Source organism: Chelonoidis abingdonii, chromosome 9, assembly GCF_003597395.2.
Source record: "Chelonoidis abingdonii isolate Lonesome George chromosome 9, CheloAbing_2.0, whole genome shotgun sequence".
NCBI classification, from domain to species: domain Eukaryota; kingdom Metazoa; phylum Chordata; order Testudines; family Testudinidae; genus Chelonoidis; species Chelonoidis abingdonii.
The window spans coordinates 62,985,444-63,004,222 of record NC_133777.1 but is presented as its reverse complement, the minus strand read 5'-3'; the positions used below and the strand labels follow the sequence as shown (position 1 = coordinate 63,004,222).

At 39.9% G+C, this 18,779-nt stretch overlaps 1 protein-coding gene across 8 annotated transcripts in view; it reads right to left on the bottom strand.

Annotated features, from left to right (window-relative positions):
- The window catches only part of MYO5A (myosin VA), a 199,244-nt gene that overhangs the window by 73,091 nt on the left and 107,374 nt on the right, over window positions 1-18,779 (bottom strand). For all 8 annotated transcript variants that reach the window (XM_075069627.1, XM_075069629.1, XM_075069631.1 and 5 more), the window contains exons 5-11: window positions 18,110-18,266; window positions 12,387-12,530; window positions 11,088-11,169; window positions 8,964-9,071; window positions 8,283-8,389; window positions 4,346-4,611; window positions 3,305-3,386 (exon numbers count right to left, since the gene is read on the bottom strand). In XM_075069627.1, the coding sequence (XP_074925728.1) occupies window positions 3,305-3,386; window positions 4,346-4,611; window positions 8,283-8,389; window positions 8,964-9,071; window positions 11,088-11,169; window positions 12,387-12,530; window positions 18,110-18,266 (946 nt within the window). The remainder of the gene's footprint in view (window positions 1-3,304; window positions 3,387-4,345; window positions 4,612-8,282; window positions 8,390-8,963; window positions 9,072-11,087; window positions 11,170-12,386; window positions 12,531-18,109; window positions 18,267-18,779) is intronic.

The following is an 18,779-nucleotide window of genomic DNA, read 5'->3' as shown; positions in this document are numbered from 1 at the left end:
CAAATTTAGGTCAAATTTGACAAATAGTTTCTTGGGGGAAAAATGAAAAAAAACTTCAAAACACTTCATTTTGAGCATTTTGACTTTTTTTTTCAACTTTTCATTACAAAATGGCATTACATTTTCACATTTAGCCAAAAGAAAAAACATCAAAAATTGCAAATAAAAAAAAATGATTTTTTTTTGTTTTGAAATTGCCCAAAAATGTTTCAGTTGATTATAAACAATTTTTTTTAGTTTATTGATTTGACAAAAAATTTGTTTTGGTTTAAAAATCAAACCTCCTCTACTGCACCCTGGATTTTTTGGTTTGGCCCCCAAATTGAAAAATTCGTTATTTGCTCAGCTCTTTATATAATTGCTCTGACTCACAAAAAAAACATATTCTGAATATATTCTAATAAATATCAACATTTGTGACACTATTTAGGAGATATAATTTTAGTGTTGATAAAGCCACACAACACCCTTAAAGTTATCCTTGACTGCCCTCTTAATTCAATGTAGAAGTCTATCAGTGCACTGTAGATCTCCAGCACACACCAGTAAGAAAGCAGAAAACTATCCTGACAAAGTACTTTATCCTTTTTATTTCATTAGCTTAAGCCTTATATGATGTCCTTAAATATAGACACTCTTAGAAGCAGATCATGGGAGTACGCTACATTTTAGGCATTTAACACCAACATTACATGGTAAGATAATTCCTCACTGGAAATTGAATGATATATAGGGTCACCAGACGTCCTGTTTTTAATGGAACAGTTCCGTTCTCCTGCAGGTGTCTTGACCTTTTCTTAAAAATGGGCAGATTGTCCTGTATTTTCTGTCACCCCCCTATCAGTACTGGTGTGTCCTACTGCTGGCTGGATCCCTGCTCACCAGCCATTCACCCACCAGTGGTGAGGCGGGGGAGGGTTCAGTGGCCAACGATGGGGCTGGGTGTGCAAGGCTGGTGGCAGGGCGAAGATGCAGCACGTAGGGCTCGCCACTCTCCCTGCTGGTCTGTCAGCGTAGCCCCCCGCTGCATGCTGGCTCTTTATTTTAATGTCATTAGGTTTCCTGTTTCCATAAAGTTCTGTTTTCTTACACAACTGCACAGCAGTCATCAATTCCACTTTCCACAACTTCCCTACAGCCCCTTGGGCAGATGACATACTAGGAAAGGGAGTGAATAACCAAATTGTGATGTACTGTAGTATCCCCAGCTGACTATAGTCTCTAGAGGACCATAATCAGCCAGTTTTGAACAACCCCCAGGATCCGTGATGGCCTCAAATTGGATGCAGCAGAAACTCTGGCCCTCTGGGTGCAGGGAACAAAAACTGGTTTGATAACCTCTTGGAGCTCATTATGCGGCACAGCAGCAGCCACAGAAAAAACCATCCATTCTCTCAGCCATAATGTGGGTGCAGGGTTTGCAGCTGCCATGTAAGGAAGGAAATAGAATAAAGTGAAAGTAGTCTGTGTCACAAGAATGATTCTTTGGGATCCCCCTCAGTGCAGAATCTTTGCTATAAGGATAAGAAACCTTTGAAATACCTTAAAAGCAGGGCACAGAGGAAAACCTTGGGAAGCTGTGACCTCTGTAGCAACAGCACCAGCAACACTACAATAATATTGTGGACATTTTGCAGTGGGAATATTCAACTTCATTTCTGATAGATAGTTTACTTTCAAGTGCTCAGTAATTTGTATGGCTGGGACATGTACTCATGGCGTAGGATCCAGCTTCTCAGAACACAAGCACTGTTGAGGTACATTTGCATATATGTTTTAAAGCTATTCTAACACTCTAATGGAATCCAGCAATGCTGCTGACACTTATGACCTGGCATAAATCACTCGGTTCATCTTTATGCAGATAAAATACATAATAACAAACTATAACTCTGGCTAAGGATAGCAGGGCTGTAATCTGTTAAAACTGAGTGCTCTCTGAAGAAGGAAGAATAAAGACATGCCTCTCATCCTGCTGACTCTAATCAATGTTAGGAAGTGGCTATACTCTTAAAAATCATGCCAACGTACACCATAAACCAAGAAAATTAAAGTGGCAGATTTCCAGAAGTGAATGACTTCTTGATGCAACCACTGAAGAGGTTCGCATTGGAAGATATGCAGATATGACTGGCTCCAAACTTATCTGCATAGTATTCTTATTGACAAGCAGTCTCAGCATCTTAATTGCAAAGCAAGGCTTCTGCTACCTTAAAAATATTACTATGATAAGAATTAAAAATACGCCTAGAGTAGCTGTTATTTATTCAGTGTTTCCCAACTGGTATGCCATCAGGCCCAAACAGGTGTGCTGCAGAATTTTTTGAAAAACTACATGTGAGAACAAAAAACCCCTTCCCTTGTATTTTAATTAGTGTTAGAGCTGGATTGCATTCTGTACTTTTGTTCTCTGGGATGAGGCCCATTTCAAATATTATGCATGCATCACATTCCATTCCCCAAAGCGAGATTAAGATAGCAAAATTTGAATCCTGCAGAGCAGAGGAGGGGGAAAAGAAGGAGGGAAGCCACCTTCTGGTTGGCTGTCTGTCTCATTGCCCCATCTACTCCAGGGGCAGAGCAACCAATTAGAGTGCAATCTCCCTCTTCTTCCCCTCCCTTCCGATGAGCAATAGGTTGGCTCCTCTGCCACTCTTCCTTCCTCCTGAAGCTGCCAGCTGGGACTGGGTGGAGGAGGAGCCCCTGGAGCTTCCCCCTTCAGCCTGGAACATGAGCGAGAACCCCACTGCAGCCCCCCAGGGTTGGGAGAGGGACGAACCTCAGGAGAAGCAGAGGTGAGATGAGGGGATTGAATTAGGGGAGGGTGAACTGGTGCTCGGTGTGAGTGGGAAAGCTGGGGATGCTGAAATGGTGGGATGGGGAGGGGCGGGCAGGGCAGAATTGGTGTGAGGTGGGGCCTGGGGTGGGTTGGGTAGCTGGAGAGGCAGAACTGGTAGGGTCTGGGTGGTGATGGGGCAGAACTGGGCTCTTGTCGGCGTAAAATGTGTGAGTCGACTAAAAATACTTGTCACCATCTGTACAATTCAGTTAATGATGTCAGACTCTAACATCATTAACTGCATTGTGCAGAGGGTGAATAATAAAGGGTGGTAAACAGTTTAAACTGAGGCAATAAGAGAATGAGTTCATTTGGAGACAATATGTTGGTGTGCCTCAAAATAATTAAAGATATCAAGGTGTGCCATGGCAGAGAAAAGGTTGGGAATCACCGCTCTTGATTCTCCTTCCTGTTATCAGAACAGACATTGGAGAAGGGAAGTGGAGCCAATAATTTCCTACTTACCATATTGAACTGTTGCTGCAGTTTTTCATTGGCATAGTTTATACAAAACTGTTCAAAGCTGTTTATCTCAAATGTCTCGAACCTGCAAAACCAAGACATTCAAAGTTACTACCACAATGTAAAGATGTAATACATGATTCTGTAATCTTAAATCATCTCTCTAATCATATTTACACAGAACGATCAGTGGCATTCAGGGGGTTATACTGAGTATAAATATGACACAACAGAGTGACAGGACAAATGGGGCAATGACATCTCAGTGCCAGGAGCAATTCTGAGACACTTTCTCCTTGCTAAAAGAGCGTTAATGTGGTGATGCTCATGTTTTCTGGAGAGCATGTTAGCCATCCTTGCTTCCATAGTGCCCAATCTACAGAGCAATCTTGGAAGAAAATGTATGTTCAACTCTCTGGGACAGAGGGAAAAGTGCTAAGGCAGCTGGTGCAAAAAAATAAAAATAAAAATAAACAACAAGGAAAAAAAAACAAGAAAAAAAAAGATGGGAAGAAAGCCCAGAAAGGAGATCAGCAACACTGCAAACTCAGAGGCATGCAAAGGGGAAGGACCAGATGCCATTTATTAAACCATCAGCAGAAAAGTGGAAGATAGCTGAAGCAGAATGGAATATGGCAGTTTAACCTTAATTACATATTGTTGGTTTTAAAAACAAACTTTAACCCAAATAGTTGGACTAAACTGATCAGTATGAATGTCTAAGAACAAGCATATCTGTATATTGTAATTTTCCCCCATTGTGAGACATTAATGAGCTACCAATGGCAAACTTGCTAAAATCCAAGATCCAACTAAGAATGCCTAATCTGAAAGCCAGGACACAGGTCCTACATGGTGTGTCAAAACCACCACTAATAACTCATTACTGCCTTTAATCAAGAGTAACTAGTCACTAGATTTTTCATGGTTTTCACCATGCACCAATGTATGTGCTAAAGAATTTGTCAGCAACTCAGAGGCTACCATTTTGCAGTAAGATACTTCTGCCCCACATACCTGGTCTCTCTGACACAGAATACTCACCCGTAAATGTCTAATACGCCAATGAAAGAATGCTGCTTTATAGTAGAATGCAAAGCTTTGTTCACATGATCAACAATCCAGTTAAAGAGTTTAGCGTAGATATGTTTGGCAAGAGCATCTCTGGCATTGATGGCCTGCAGTTTGGAAATTGGTTTGATGTAGGTCTCAGAGGCAGTAGCAAGCTTCCTATGGCAAAGCCAGTGGGACATCTCTTGGTACTCCACCCCCATGAGGTCACAGAATATGGTGAGGGGTTCATGTTTGTGCTAAAATAAAAATAATTTCCTTAGGTAACATTACCAATTTCGCATGTTTAATGTCAGTGGATTTTTCTGTTATGAAGTTATCAAATATTGAGCTGCAACAATTAGGTTTTCATGCCTCTTTCTTTCTCTGTATCTATTTACCGACTTGTATCTGGCACTCAGATACTTTAGTAAATTAGCATAATAAAGGAAATAGCAACATAATTTCCTTTAAGTGCGTGTTTGTGGGTTGATCCCCATGCAGAGTATTCACAACCCAAACAAAGAAATGAGCTATAAAAGTTTTCATGTGGTGACTAAGTTTTGGAGTCATTATCTACTGAGCTAAAACAATCAAACTCTGATTTGACTTAGAAACCAGAGACTCTTTACAGCAAATATGTATTTACGCCTATTTGACTGTATTTGCATTTAGTATCAGAGAGTGCATGCTTCAGTTGCATAAACTGGATGAAATCAAAAAGAGGAGCAGTATGTGGTGGGTGTATTTAGGAGGGAGAAGTATAAAATATAGAAGGGCTAATCTGCGAAACATTCTCATACACTCATATATAACCATGCTAGTGAGAGATCAATGAAGTTCTATCAAAGTCAAAAGTCAAGTATTATCAGGGGCAAAAAAGGAAGGGGTTTAGAAACCTGGTCTCAGATATGAACATCAAAAAACTCCAGCTTGTCATTGAATTCTGGGGAGAAATATAAGACAGTCAAGCATGTTAAAAGATGTAATTTAACTCTCACATTGAATTGTATGCCTGAGATAGTCAGATTTTCTGCCATAGGAATAAAACACTGAATTGATCACCCATACTTCTACATTACAGCAACTCAGTCAAGTGCTGCTCATGAGCTGGGAAGCCCCACACCTAATCATCACCAAGTAAATTGCCACCTTATATATCAAATGATAGCACAGATCTTTCCCATTAATATAAAATTTCCCTAGCCCCACCACTTTCACTGATCACACCGGGGTAGCTCAGTAGTCAGCTGACATGAAGCAGGACCAAAGGGATTTGAATAGGACCAAGGGGATTTCTTCTCCTACAGACAACTGGGCACTGAAGGCCAATAACATAATGATCTCTCCGTTTTATCTTCTGACCTTCAGCCCCTTCCCCTTCCTTCTTTTTGAAGTGTTTGGGGCACACTATACTTATACAGCATCAAATTCCAGTTAAATAAGGATGTCTTTCAGTTTACCGATAATGACTCTAACTGTACTGGAACAAGATGGCAAAACAACAACAAAATAATCAAGCTATAACAACGGGAAGGTTCTTGTTTACAAGCTACACCCAGAATAATTATGTCCTTAATTCATCGACATCCAAAACCGCACCTGTACTTGTTTCCAACTGGCATGTCTTCCTGAAATCAGCGACATAAAACATTTCAGGACTGAAAGGAGGAGTAATCAGAGTCCCCACAGGTCTTAAAGCTCCCTATATCATAGTGACAATAGAGTCTCTTACACAACAAAGTCACTCAGTACTTAATAATAAACGTGCTCCTTTGCTGCTTATTTCAAGGTTTAAAGGTTCAACATACAATTTAGCTACAATACAGCAACGGCCATCATAGTAAGTTTCAATTCTGCCAATGTGAAGATGATTTTGGATGGCTTTCAGCAGCTCAATTGCGTCACTGGTGCTGCTGCTCATTCTTCAGAGACTTAAAATAGTGTCAAGAGTCTGAGAAATAATGCACTCAGCCTGACATTAACAAAAGGGTAAATATTCATGTTCTGCTTCGACATATTGGGCCAAATTCTAGGCAGAGATCTCTAATGACATCAGCAGAAGTGTCATGCCACTGACCATGAAGGGGTAGCATGTGCCCCTCCTTAGTTTCCTACTTAGAATCGCTGCTTGATGCATTGTTTCCATGAAGAGCCCATTTAAGACACACCATGGGGTCACCCCCATTGATGGTTGCTGTGAAACCGTTTAGATTCAGAATGTGGTGTCAGCAAGAAGACTCATCAGCTATGCTCTGACACAGAACATGCTGTCATACATCCCAAACTACTAGCATGGGCACTTGAGCACTGACAGAAAACACAAAGGAGAAAGGGGGAAACTAGAATTACTGCAGCTTGGAGAGCAGGAGAAGGAAAATACACCTCTACCCTGATATAACATGACCTGATATAACACAGGTTCGCATAGAACGCGGTAAAGCAGCGCTCCAGCAGATCAATGCATCAGCTCCCAGCCATGGCGCTCCTCTTCTTGCCGCTGGTGAGCGTAGGGAGGTTGGGAACAGGACGCCCTCCGTACTCACCTGCGGTGGGAAGCGGAGCACCACAGCTGGGAGCTGGCGGAGTGGAGCGGGCTGGGGCCAGGCTGCTCCTCTCCCCGCTACCGGTGAGTGCAGGACCTTTCCCCAACCCCACCCCACCCGCAGCAACATGGCTGGGATCAGGGCAAGGAAAGCAAAGCGGGCTGGGGCCGCGGTGCTCTGCTTCCCGCCGCAGGTGAGTATGGGGAGCGTCCTTTCCCCAACCTCCCTGCACTCACTGGCAGTAGGAAGTGGAGTGTCGCAGCTCGGAGCTGGCAGGGTGGAGCGGGCTGAGGCCGGGCTGCTCCGCTTCCCTCCGCTGCTGGTGAGTGCCTGTCAGGGGGTGGGGTGTGTGGATAGCGGGTCAGGTCAGTCAGGGGAAAGGGAGGAGAAGGGTTGGGTAGGGGGTGGAGTCCTGGGGGTAATTAGGGACTGGGGTCTCTGGAGGACGCAGTCGGGGACAAGGAGCAGGGGCACCAAAGCAAGTTCAATATAATGCGGTCTCACCTATAGCACGGTAAGATTTTTTTGGCTCCGGAGGAGCATGTTATATCAGGGTAGAGGTGTAAACGTTGCCTGGCTCATTAATAAAAATTCAGGGCCTGATAAGAAAAAAAAGTTTCTATCATTTGTGAGCCCAAAGAAAACACACAAGAGCAAGACAAATCAGCCCCTTTTGCTTCCCACTGCCAGGACACATGTCACCTGCAAGATGTCTTTGCGGGAGATGAGATAAATGGGATTGTCCTCAATGAGCAGAGAAAGCAGCTACACTCAGCATACACCATATAGACTCTTCACTGCTTGCTTTTTAAATGATAAGAGAGGAAAGGTTCCTGAAGCAATGACCAGCAAAACCCTGGAGCCATTAACTTGCTGAACCTTCTCTTCTCTCTGTATAGTATGGTCCCCTCCGGACAGCCCAGTAAGATGGCATATTTTATAAATTTGTTCGCTTGCGGATATTTGGATCAGTTTGGCATTTAGCATCAAACTAGAGTCATTCCAGCAAAAATCCTAGACAAATCACAGCACCATTTGGTGTGGGAGTACAGACACTCACCCACCCTCTCAGGAGCTTTAAGCTAGCATGTCTGGAAGAGTTCCCTAGAAAAGACCATTTGTGAATTCAGCAGGGAGTCAAGAAAGCCTCAGAAATAATATGGAGAGCCTCTGACAGGGATCTAGAAAGGGAACAGCAAAATCCATCTGTGAAGAGCAACAGGAAAAGTCATACCAATCTAGAAATAAAATAAGAAGTTGCTTGTATTTTTGTACTGGCCCTATTTGCATGGGGGCCTCTGCAAACAAGTAAGACACCCAACCAAAAAATACAGCAGTGTCACAATAGAGTGTAACTATATCCTTTAAACACATTTACAACTTACAGGGATCGTGCAGCTGTCAGCATCCCGAGAGGTAAACCCCACATTGCCCAGGTGAAGGATCCCAGCGAGGATTCGAAAGATTCCCATCTGGTACAAATCATTAATCCCTGAAAGAAGAGGAATAAAATGCCCTGGGTGAAGGAAAGACCAGCTGCTGAAAAGAAGGGTCCAATATTTGTAAACAGGAATGATAAAATCTACTGGAATTTTTTGGGAAATTGCCACCACCTCCCATCTCTCAGTTGTGTGAGGACTTCTGCAGAGAAAATACTATTAGAAAATTATACTTGGCCCTCCTATTACTATGTTTTACCACATAACATTATAATAAGATGCAAGGATGATTCACTTTAACAAACTACTAAATATTTTAATGAACTGCCTATATTGCTGCTTAGACAAAGTTTTACAAAACCCACAAAAATCTTATATACTACACCAGGGGAATCCAGCATTTATTATTGCTTAAATAATGTTTCCTCTTCCCTGCATTAAAAATATGATGATACACTTCCTTCCTTGTACTTTTAAAGTATCTGAATCCCAAAGGTTAGCAAAATCTCTCTATATATATTTTAAATACAATATAGAAAGAATGAACTGAAACAGACTATATAAAAACAGCTATGATTCCAAAGTCTGAACTACACCCATGCTTCTCTAGCAAAATAGCAGAATTACCCAGCAAAGTGCAGGCCTGTCTGGTGTGTACCATTTCCTTAGCATCATCAATGCCGTCAATCACTGGACTACCCCCTTGCTTCGTATAGTGAAAGTAATTTGCACTCCCTACAAGAAAGAACAACAATTTTTACACACACTAAAGTAGAAACCACACAACTGCAAACATCTCTGTGTTAAGCTGTGTAACAGGTAAAGCTCGCTTGAGCTTCTTAACCCAGATGGCAGAACCCATGGTTTGAAATACATTTCAGTTTATTGGAATCATTGACTCCTCTGGGGCATCTGCATTAGTGGACTGCTCTCTTTCAGGTTTAACGCTGCACCTAAATGTTTCTAAAGCCATTTGCTCCTGCAATAGGTTTGCTGTGTCCATACTAATCAGTCTCTGGAAGCTAGTACTGCAGAGCCCGTTGTATTGATCTCAAGATCCAAAAAAGTCAAAGGTGTTATAAATCATTTCACTGTCCCATCAATTGTCACAACAGTCCATACGCAGCACGTCTTCATGTGCATGGAAACAATTATCCTGCAAGTCTCAGCCACCCACCCAAGAATAGGTGCACAGTTGACAGTAGGGTTTTAATGTTATGGTGCGCATATATTTTAAAATTGATTGTGCATGTAGTTTTCCATTGCCATGATTTCTAGTCTCAATCATAGAATATCAGGGTTGGAAGGGACCTCAGTAGGTCATCTAGTCCAACCCCCTGCTCAAAACAGGACCAATCCCCAGACAGATTTTTGCCCCAGATCCATAAATGGCCCCCTCAAAGATTGAACTCATAACCCAGGATTTAGCAGGCCAAGGCTCAAACCATTGAGCTACCCCTCCCCTCTCAATGGTACAGTCCAGAGTATGTTTGTAGTTGGTTCTGTCTGAGGACTGATGCATTCACACTATGCTAAGCCCTCCAACTGATTATGGGCGTAGCACCTGGCATCCACTACAGTGAGTGCTGCAACTTCTTGAGGTGATTGTGCTCAAGGATGCTGTATGTGTAGTTTTGTTAAAGATTTTAGTGTATTTGAAAATATTAAAAAGACAATAAGAGTTTCCTTCTTTCTCCTGTTTTTGCCCTTGTCATCTAGTAAGGACTGGGAAAGGGATCCTCTGGATCACTTCTTTAGCCAGAACAAGATCAGTTCCCTCCTGCAACATTTATGGCATTTGTCCCCTCAGGGGCTGTTCAGTGCCCCACAAGGGGAGGAGGAAAGGCGAGAAAATAAAATAGCTTTACAACATTAATGGTTATCAAATATGTTTCTAATGCTATAAAACTAATTTTTAAAAACACACAAACAAAACGTCTATTGCTTGATTTACACATTATATCAGGAAATCAGCTGAGCAGAAATCATCCACCTCTCCATCCCAACCACCACTTATCTGCTCTTGGACCACTGCCAGCTGGCTAGTGGTGGGTGGAAATCAGAGTACACTGGGGAGAAAAATACATTGTAGGATGAAGCAGTGGGGCTGGCTATCCCATAGCAGCTACAGTGCCTGTGCTTTCCATCTACAGCAGCACTGAAATGATTTGAAATCAACTGATGTAGTGAAGGCATTCCTAAGATTTGCTCAGAGCTGAGCCAATCACATTGGTTATTAGTTAACACTTATGAAACACTAGAAGTAAATAAATGTGGACACAAAGTGTTGTACAAACTTTCCAGACATTTCTGCTGATACTGAAAACTTAAGAAAAAAAAATTCTCTGGAGAGATGGAGCTACAGAAAAAGACCTGTTAGGTTGCCTACCCCATCCCTAGGCCAAGACAGGAATATTACAGTTACGGTTCTGTGTCTTGACTAGGTCACTTTTAAATGGAGATAGGAGGTCCACTATGGCCCAAGAAAATATTCTACCCTCTGGTACATATCTGTGTACTGTACTGATGCCTGTCATTAGTGTGTATTAGCTTACATGGACTATGTAAATCTGCAAGTTTGCTTTTTTAGAAATAAAATGTCTATTTACTTATTTTTGTTAGCTGTAAGTAGCTCAAGATTAATAAGAATTTAAAAGACAGTGATTCTTCTTTTAGACCCATCATTCACAAACTTAGAGATAATACCTTGTACATACTGATTGCACAGTACACTGGATGTGAATTTCATACCTAATCGCAGTGTTTTAAACTCAGGTAATGCTGCAGAGGCACAGAGCTGGTAGAAAATGTGATAATTTCTCTCCTCTTCTGCCTTTAAGAAAAAAAGAAGCAATTACATTTCATAATTTAACTGACAGAAATATCTGTCAGAAGGCCCGAACTTCTAGATTTTAATATATTCTATAGCAATTAGCAACTCAGAGAAAGCCACAATGAAAATGAAAAAGTAAATCAACCTCTATCATTTCTTTCTTGGTTAATCCACTTCCAACAGCAATATGTATGCGAAAAATTAAAAGTTGCAGGATTTCACTTTTTAGGTTTGTGACTACTACTGAAACACAGACATACCATTTTGTGGGTGTGCAAAGTGGTCACACTTACTAACTTTACAATTGCATAAGATAACTAAATAACATTGCCTCACAGTATGCAGTATTCTAGTGAAAGGAACACTGAGAGAAAGTTATTTGCACTCACAATACCCAAATTTTTAGTGCCGATACCACCATTATAAACTAAGGTACTCTTATGTTTAGAGCTTCAAAAGAAAGACTCCTCTTGGGCTGAACCATAGCATACAGGTCTCCATCCATTACTTACAAAATGCTACAGTGTTCTACAATAATAACCCACACAATGCACTGGCACTACTGTAAGCTGTTATTTATTATTTCTGTTACAGTAGTGCTTGAGAATCCCAATCAAGGATCAAGGCCCCATTGGATTAGGTGGAAATGTAACAAAGATAACAGTTCTGTCCCCAGGATCTCTCAGTCTGCCTGACAGACAGGACACAAGAGGTGGACAAAAGCAGGCAAAGGGGCTAGGTATGGGTTAGGAGGATGAGGTAAGAAAGCAAACAACTTCAGCAGAAAAACAGAAGTCACAAACTGTCATAATCAACGCAGATGGGAGTGATTTGTAGTTATCATGACAGAGGTCAGTTTTAAAGGAGGGATTTAAAAGAGGATAAGATGGCAGCTTTATGAATATCAATAACTGCATGCACAGTTTCTCTTGTGTTCTGAGACACAACTGTAAAATATTGTAGTACATGTATTCTGATGTCCACTATTATGTTGAAGATGTTTAACCCTTAATAAGTATATTCTTATTGTCGTGTATACAGATTTACAAGCATAATTGATTAATATGCCTAAAAGCTATCTCTCGCTGCTCTCTTGGTGTTATATTACAGCTGTAAGACACTGCTGGCTTCTTAGAAATGAGAAATGGCTCACACTAGCTGGCAGTAAGATTGTTGATATAATCACATAAACACACCCAATAAGAGGATTGTATTACCTGAAATACCACTCTTGATTTTTCTAACAGATAAGTTCTCATGTTAGCACCAATGATTCGGTACCTCTTATCGAAACCAATTTCAATGTATTTCCCAAAACGACTACTGTTGTCATTCCTTGTGGTTTTGGCATTTCCGATGGACTGGGGAAAAACACATACAGGTTTAATAGCTCATGGAAATTCTCTTAGCTGTCTCTTCTACACAGTTCACAACTGTCTTTCCAAAATTAGCAAGAACTTAATAGTGAATTCTTCTGTCCTAGTAGGGAAGCAACTTGCTAGGTTATAGCAAACTTACAGCAGGGTTATTCCATTAACACCAGTATATGGGGTTGGCCAACACAGTAATGCTTTCATCTTCACAGCTGGATTTTCCAAATCAAAAAATAATCCTGATAACCCTCCAAGGATCTGGAATTTTTCTAGTTGAATAAAACTTCTTACAAAATGTGCATTGTCACAAAGATAGCCTTTTACAGGGCTTATGGAGACCATAAGTGATGATAATATGTATAGTACCTTTAACTTTGGCCATCACTGCAGTTCTGCCTAAAATAATCCTATGACCCAGCCAACAACCTATATTTTGCGTAGTTAATAATATATACTAAATAATCTATAATCAGTTACATTTCCAAAAAATTAGTGCCCCAGACATGCTGTTACAGCATATTTACTTTGCGGGTGAATTTCATGCACGAGGACTAGTTAGCACTCTGAGAACAAACCGCAGGAATAGGTTCCACGTTCCAGAAGATAATATATGGAATACTCCTAAGGATCAAAGACAGGTTTAATAAAAAGCATACACTATTTCTTGGATAGTACAGTACATATTATGAATCTTTATAAATGTCACTCTTCAAAGACTGCTACTTCTTGGACTATTTGTGCAAAAGAGAATTATGTGAAGTAGGTTTCTTGGATCAGGCCTCTGGCATCTAAAGCTGTATTTCCTCACTGGGGTTGTCTTCACAAAATGCCTGAGCTCGCTTTAAAGAGCCATTTACTTATTCAGAAGGATATCTAAATTATAGATGTTCCTGGTCATTTGTGTGCTTGGGTAATGTGCTGATATACAAGTGAATGAGTGTGTGTGTGTGTGTGTGTGTGTGTAAAATCATCTCAGCTGACAGGTGATCTTTTTTTCAAAAAGTTATGAGCACGTGGAAAACTAGGTTTATAAGAAACTGATTTTCAACCTTAACTACAGCAGTCAATCCTAGTCAAGTGCTATTATACACACAGAGAGATAATATCGCATAGATCAACAGTCAGATAAGACAAGCTGGGCAGTTTTAATTATTCAGAAAGAAGTGTCTCAAGCATAAAGACAAACAGAGTAATACCATCTGGCAGCTACACTAAGCCATGATATAATGGAAGAATCTCCATATGCATTTTCATGTGTGTGTTACACTGTTAAGAAATTTTCAGATAGTTATGATGGAGTAATAGATAATTTACAAGATATATTGTGATTCTGTTTTATGGTGATGGGGGTAAGTCTGATTACTAAGAGAGACAAAAGGTAATAGCAATAGTCATTTTGCAAAGAAAATAATCATCTGTCATGATCTAAGTTAAAACCACTGGGCTCTTTTTATGAGGCTAGGATTAACATAGGTTCCTTAGGAAGTGAAACCAATAGTCAGAGGGAATCAGCAGTGAATCAGTTAACAGCTAGTGGCATGACACATAGCTGATTGTGGCTTGTTAGCACTTATTGCTAGCTCAGGACCTGAGGTAGGAGAGGTATAGCTGGTCCATGGTTGCCCATCCCAAACCTCAAGTCATATCAGAATATAACCTGAAGAGAGAAGATGAAAGGATGGGCACAAGGGCAGTGTTTTGCAGTTGTGTGACTCCATCTCAGCCAGCATGTACAGGAGGCCTGAAGTTATTGACGGTTCTGGGTCCAGAATAGTCTTATTCCATCTCTGACTTTTATTGCAACCTTGTTGCTTTTACAGTTAACACCTTCACTGCTGTAAGCCAAGAGGGGAATTCTTAATAGAATGTAAATGGAATGTTGAGATGTATCATTCAGATTATGCTGAGACAGAAGCAAGCACTTTCTTCTTTCCCACAGGAAGCAAGTACATTACTCATTGTGCAGCAGTTAACAGTTTAGAAATGACTAGGGTTACCTGCTTTCAGGAAAGGTCTGGGTAGAAACAGTACGTGGAATAATTACCTTTAGACAGTATATCATTCGTCTGAAATTTTATTGCATTTAAGATGTAAAGATATAATCATAGCAGGATGCAATATAATACTCAACTATATCATAACTATGGAATGTAAAGCTACAGTACACCTATGTCCTACTTTTCTGGCTCATGTAGCCACTCTATAGAAACTTTGTGCTGAAATAAGAAGTGGGGAAAACAAGAAAAACTGTGACCAAATAGCAATTGCTGAATTGTTTTAGGGTTTGAACTCTTCAAGCAAAAGATCAAAACTCACTGAACACTAGCAGGTATACTGCACAGTAACCAGGAGCTAGAGTTCTAGAAAGGAGTATGCTGTTATAGCAGTAGCACATACAGATGACTAAATGGATGTCTATGTGCTCATTTGCAGTTACCACAAAGGCTACAAGTAATATAAATATTATTATTAGCAGCAAATAATGCACACCTTCACAATTCTAAAAATCTGGCCCCGATTGACATATAGGGTTATGAGCATTCAAATGATTAAAAATTGCTGATATTGTAACATATGTTGCTGCATTGTGAATAATTATGTCATACTACACCTCTACCCCTATATAAACGCTGTCCTTGGGAGCCAAAAATATCTTACCGCATTATAGGTGAAACTGAGTTATATCAAACTTGCTTTGATCCTCCAGAGCGCTGCTTTACCGCGTTATATCCAAAGTCGTGTTATATCAGGTCATGTTATACTGGGGTAGAGGTGTATTATCTTATCAAGAAAACTATTACTGCTCTGCAGTGGCCGCTTATCCCTCAGAAATAATTAATTCCTCCTTCATCTGCTCTAATGCCCTAGGGTTTTAGATGTATAAAATTTGTACTTCAAAAACAAACATTTTTTAAAAAAATGTAATTTTAAAATGTCATTGGAATCATAAATATAGTAGTGACCAGAGTAAGTTTTAGAAATTGTCCAACTGTGCCTTTTACTTATATTGTAAATGAATGATAATAGTTCTTTCAGAACGGTGTCAGGTTATATAAATAGTACATATTTTAAAAAGTCAATAATTACATATTTACAGAGGATTATAGTTATTGATTACAAAATAATAAGCATTTAAAAAGTCACTAACAATGCACATTATTTAATTGATCAGCAGTCATTATGGAGTACTTAGTAAATAAAAGCAATAAAGGACAGTGTCAGAAGTATTTTGTCATGAATAATTATAGTTGCCAAAGCTCCATTGCTTAGAATGTCAGTTTAGAAGCATGAAAATAAAATAGCATTCCCGTTCCGATTTACTACCTTTTCATTTGACAAGTGCTGACTTCTTTCCTGTTTCAAATTAACCATACAATTAGGAATTAATTTTTTTGCCAGTTCTGCAACCGCAGAATTCAAAAACTGTAATAGTTTTAAAAGGAAGTCAAATTTCAGTCTGCACAGGTTTGACAGTATCCTTTACAGATTAGAAAGTCAAAAGCAAAGCACTGTTATTTTTATTTTCAGATACAATAATTAAAGATGGAGAGTCACATTTTTAGTCTTCACTTTAAATTTCCTTGCTTTGGAAATTAAATCACACACTTAATTAGTGGTCAGTTTGGTATTTTTATTTTATTTTTTGCAGGAGGATTTATTGGTTTAAGATTTTAACCCAAGTAAAATAGCAAAATACCTCAAGTGACTCATTAGTAATTTCTTCATATTTCAGTCTAAATTGTGCAAATAGAATGCAAACAGTGAAAATGACAAGAGGTCTCTGACCTCTGCTGCCATTTCTTACTCCCCTTCATGGTTGGCTCCCTTCTCGCATGCGTCACTCTCGTAGATTTATGAAACCCAAAACATTATTGGGTTAGATCCTGGACTGTGTTAGCCTATAGTTCAACCCTTTGAATTAAGGCTGTCAATATGGTACAAACACACACATCCACCAGAGGCATCAAACTGGTTAAAATTATTCTCATTCTCTATGAATGATTAAGCTTGGGCTAATTCCTTCCTGTTCTATTTCAAAATGCATTTCCATTTCTACCTCAGCGAGTGACTCAGTCAAGTCAAGGCAGATTATAAAACTCCCAGGGCAAATCTGTGTTCTTTAAGTCATTATAAGAACAGCAATCAATTGGAACAGAGTGCAGTTGGTATCCTCAGGGGTATTAAGACTTTGTTTTGAAATGCCACACAGCACTGCAAACCAGGCAGAATTACCTTATGAGAGAATACATCAAAATCATATGTGCCACACTTGTGCTAGGGCAGTTATAGCGCCATCTGTGCTTTTGGGGAGTCAAGAAGTGCTTGAGCAGGGAGGAAAGAAGGAATAAAAAAAGTTTATTTTAAAAAAAATACTGGAAAAAGAGAAAAGGTGGCATCATTTGCATCAGTGATTTTTCCGGAATTTCACATATTTTAACCATGAGCCTATGAGAAATCATATTAGCTTGAAAAACACTTACTACTTCAATATCTTCACTCTACACCACTAAGTATCCACTGATTCATCAATTGCTCTAGCATGGAGTTCCACTTTCTTAAGACATACAGATCCGTACACATGTTTTCTGCAGTTATTTCTCTTAAGGAATTCCCCGATAATTGTTTTTTCCCCTTGTTTCATTGTAGTTCCTTTACTGACCAATACTTCAGCTACAATTTGGAACTACAGGACAATTTTGCCATAAAAAGAAGATTTACAGCTAACTGGGAACAAAGAGAGGATGATCATTAAGAACTGTTTCTGTTAGAGCATGAGATCTTGTTTTTCAAGTAGTCCTCACATCTGTCTGTAGAACAGTTATCCTGCCGCAACAGGGAAATTCCATGTTTGTCTCACAATATATTGTCAGCACTCTTGCCTCTGGGCCAAAAGAACATGGGGTTGATGTCCAGCCTAGTTAGCTAGTAGGGCACTGGTTCAGGGAAGGGGATTATCCTCAACATTATAACAAGGTCTCAACACTGCAAAGTTAATTTTTTTCTATTACATTTTAGCATCACAAGAATCAGTGTTTCATGCAGGTATAGATGGATGTTTTTCACTCTGTCTTCCCAATAACAGTCATGTCCCATAAAACTGAACTTTTGCGTTATACACCTAGTCTTTTCCCAGTAAAGCAAAATAGAATAGAATATATTACACCTGAAGGGCATCATTTAAAGATTCTATGGAAAAAAATATGAGTGTTAAACCTTCTGTGGATTTAACGTATCTCCCCCCTACCCGCCACCTCCTCCACATTCATTTGGCTAGTGGTCTGAAAAATCAGTGTTATGTAGTTACTTTGCTGTACTGAATTTGTTACATTCTCTCTCCTCCCCACCTCCTCCTGAACAGTGCACAAAAAATCTCAATTTAGAGCCCTTTCTGGGAAAGAGAGAGAAGACACAATATTATGGCAATCCTTATAAATTTTATCTTCAATCCAATGTTTGAATGCCTTAAAAAATCAATTGCATTTCTGTTCACTGAGTGTTTGTAACAGCTACCAATAGCAGCAGCAGAAGTAAGCATATAGGATAAGATAGTGCATCCATTCTCTTACCTCCATGATAGGGTTGGAAGCCAGTACTTTCTCTTCAACATTAGCTTCACTGGCAGAACCACTTACAGTGGCAAAGTATCTCATGGCATACTTAGCAGAGACAGTCTTTCCCGCTCCTGATTCCCCACTTACAATGATTGACTGATTCCGTTCATCTCTGAAACACAAAAACATGTTAATTACCAGCTGTTTGCTAAAGTAGACCTATTTTTCGTGTATCCAACTTGGCAACAACCCTTTCACAGTATATGGTAACACTGCATATAATGTGCATGCATATGGTTAAAAGTAGGCTGTTGATGATCTAGCTTCTTGTTGGGCTAACTGGGCCCTAGTATTTGGTCAGGATGGGAATTCAGAATCAACATGGCCATTTCAGTCTGCTCTGACATTAGATTTCCTCCAAAGCACTTGACCCTGTAAATTAACTAGCGCTTCATCCTGTTTATCTCAATATCACATTGTAGTGCCTTCTATCCAGATTCCCAAAGTGCTTGACAAAGCTGGCCCCATTTTACAGATGGGGAAATGAGTAGCATATTCAGAAACAAAAGGACAGTCTCCTAACTCCTGTTCTTATTTAACCATAAGACAATTCTTCCTGTAACCCTTATTCCCTGCATTTGTTCTAGACATTAGTGTTTTGAACAGTCTTGGTTGATTATTTAAC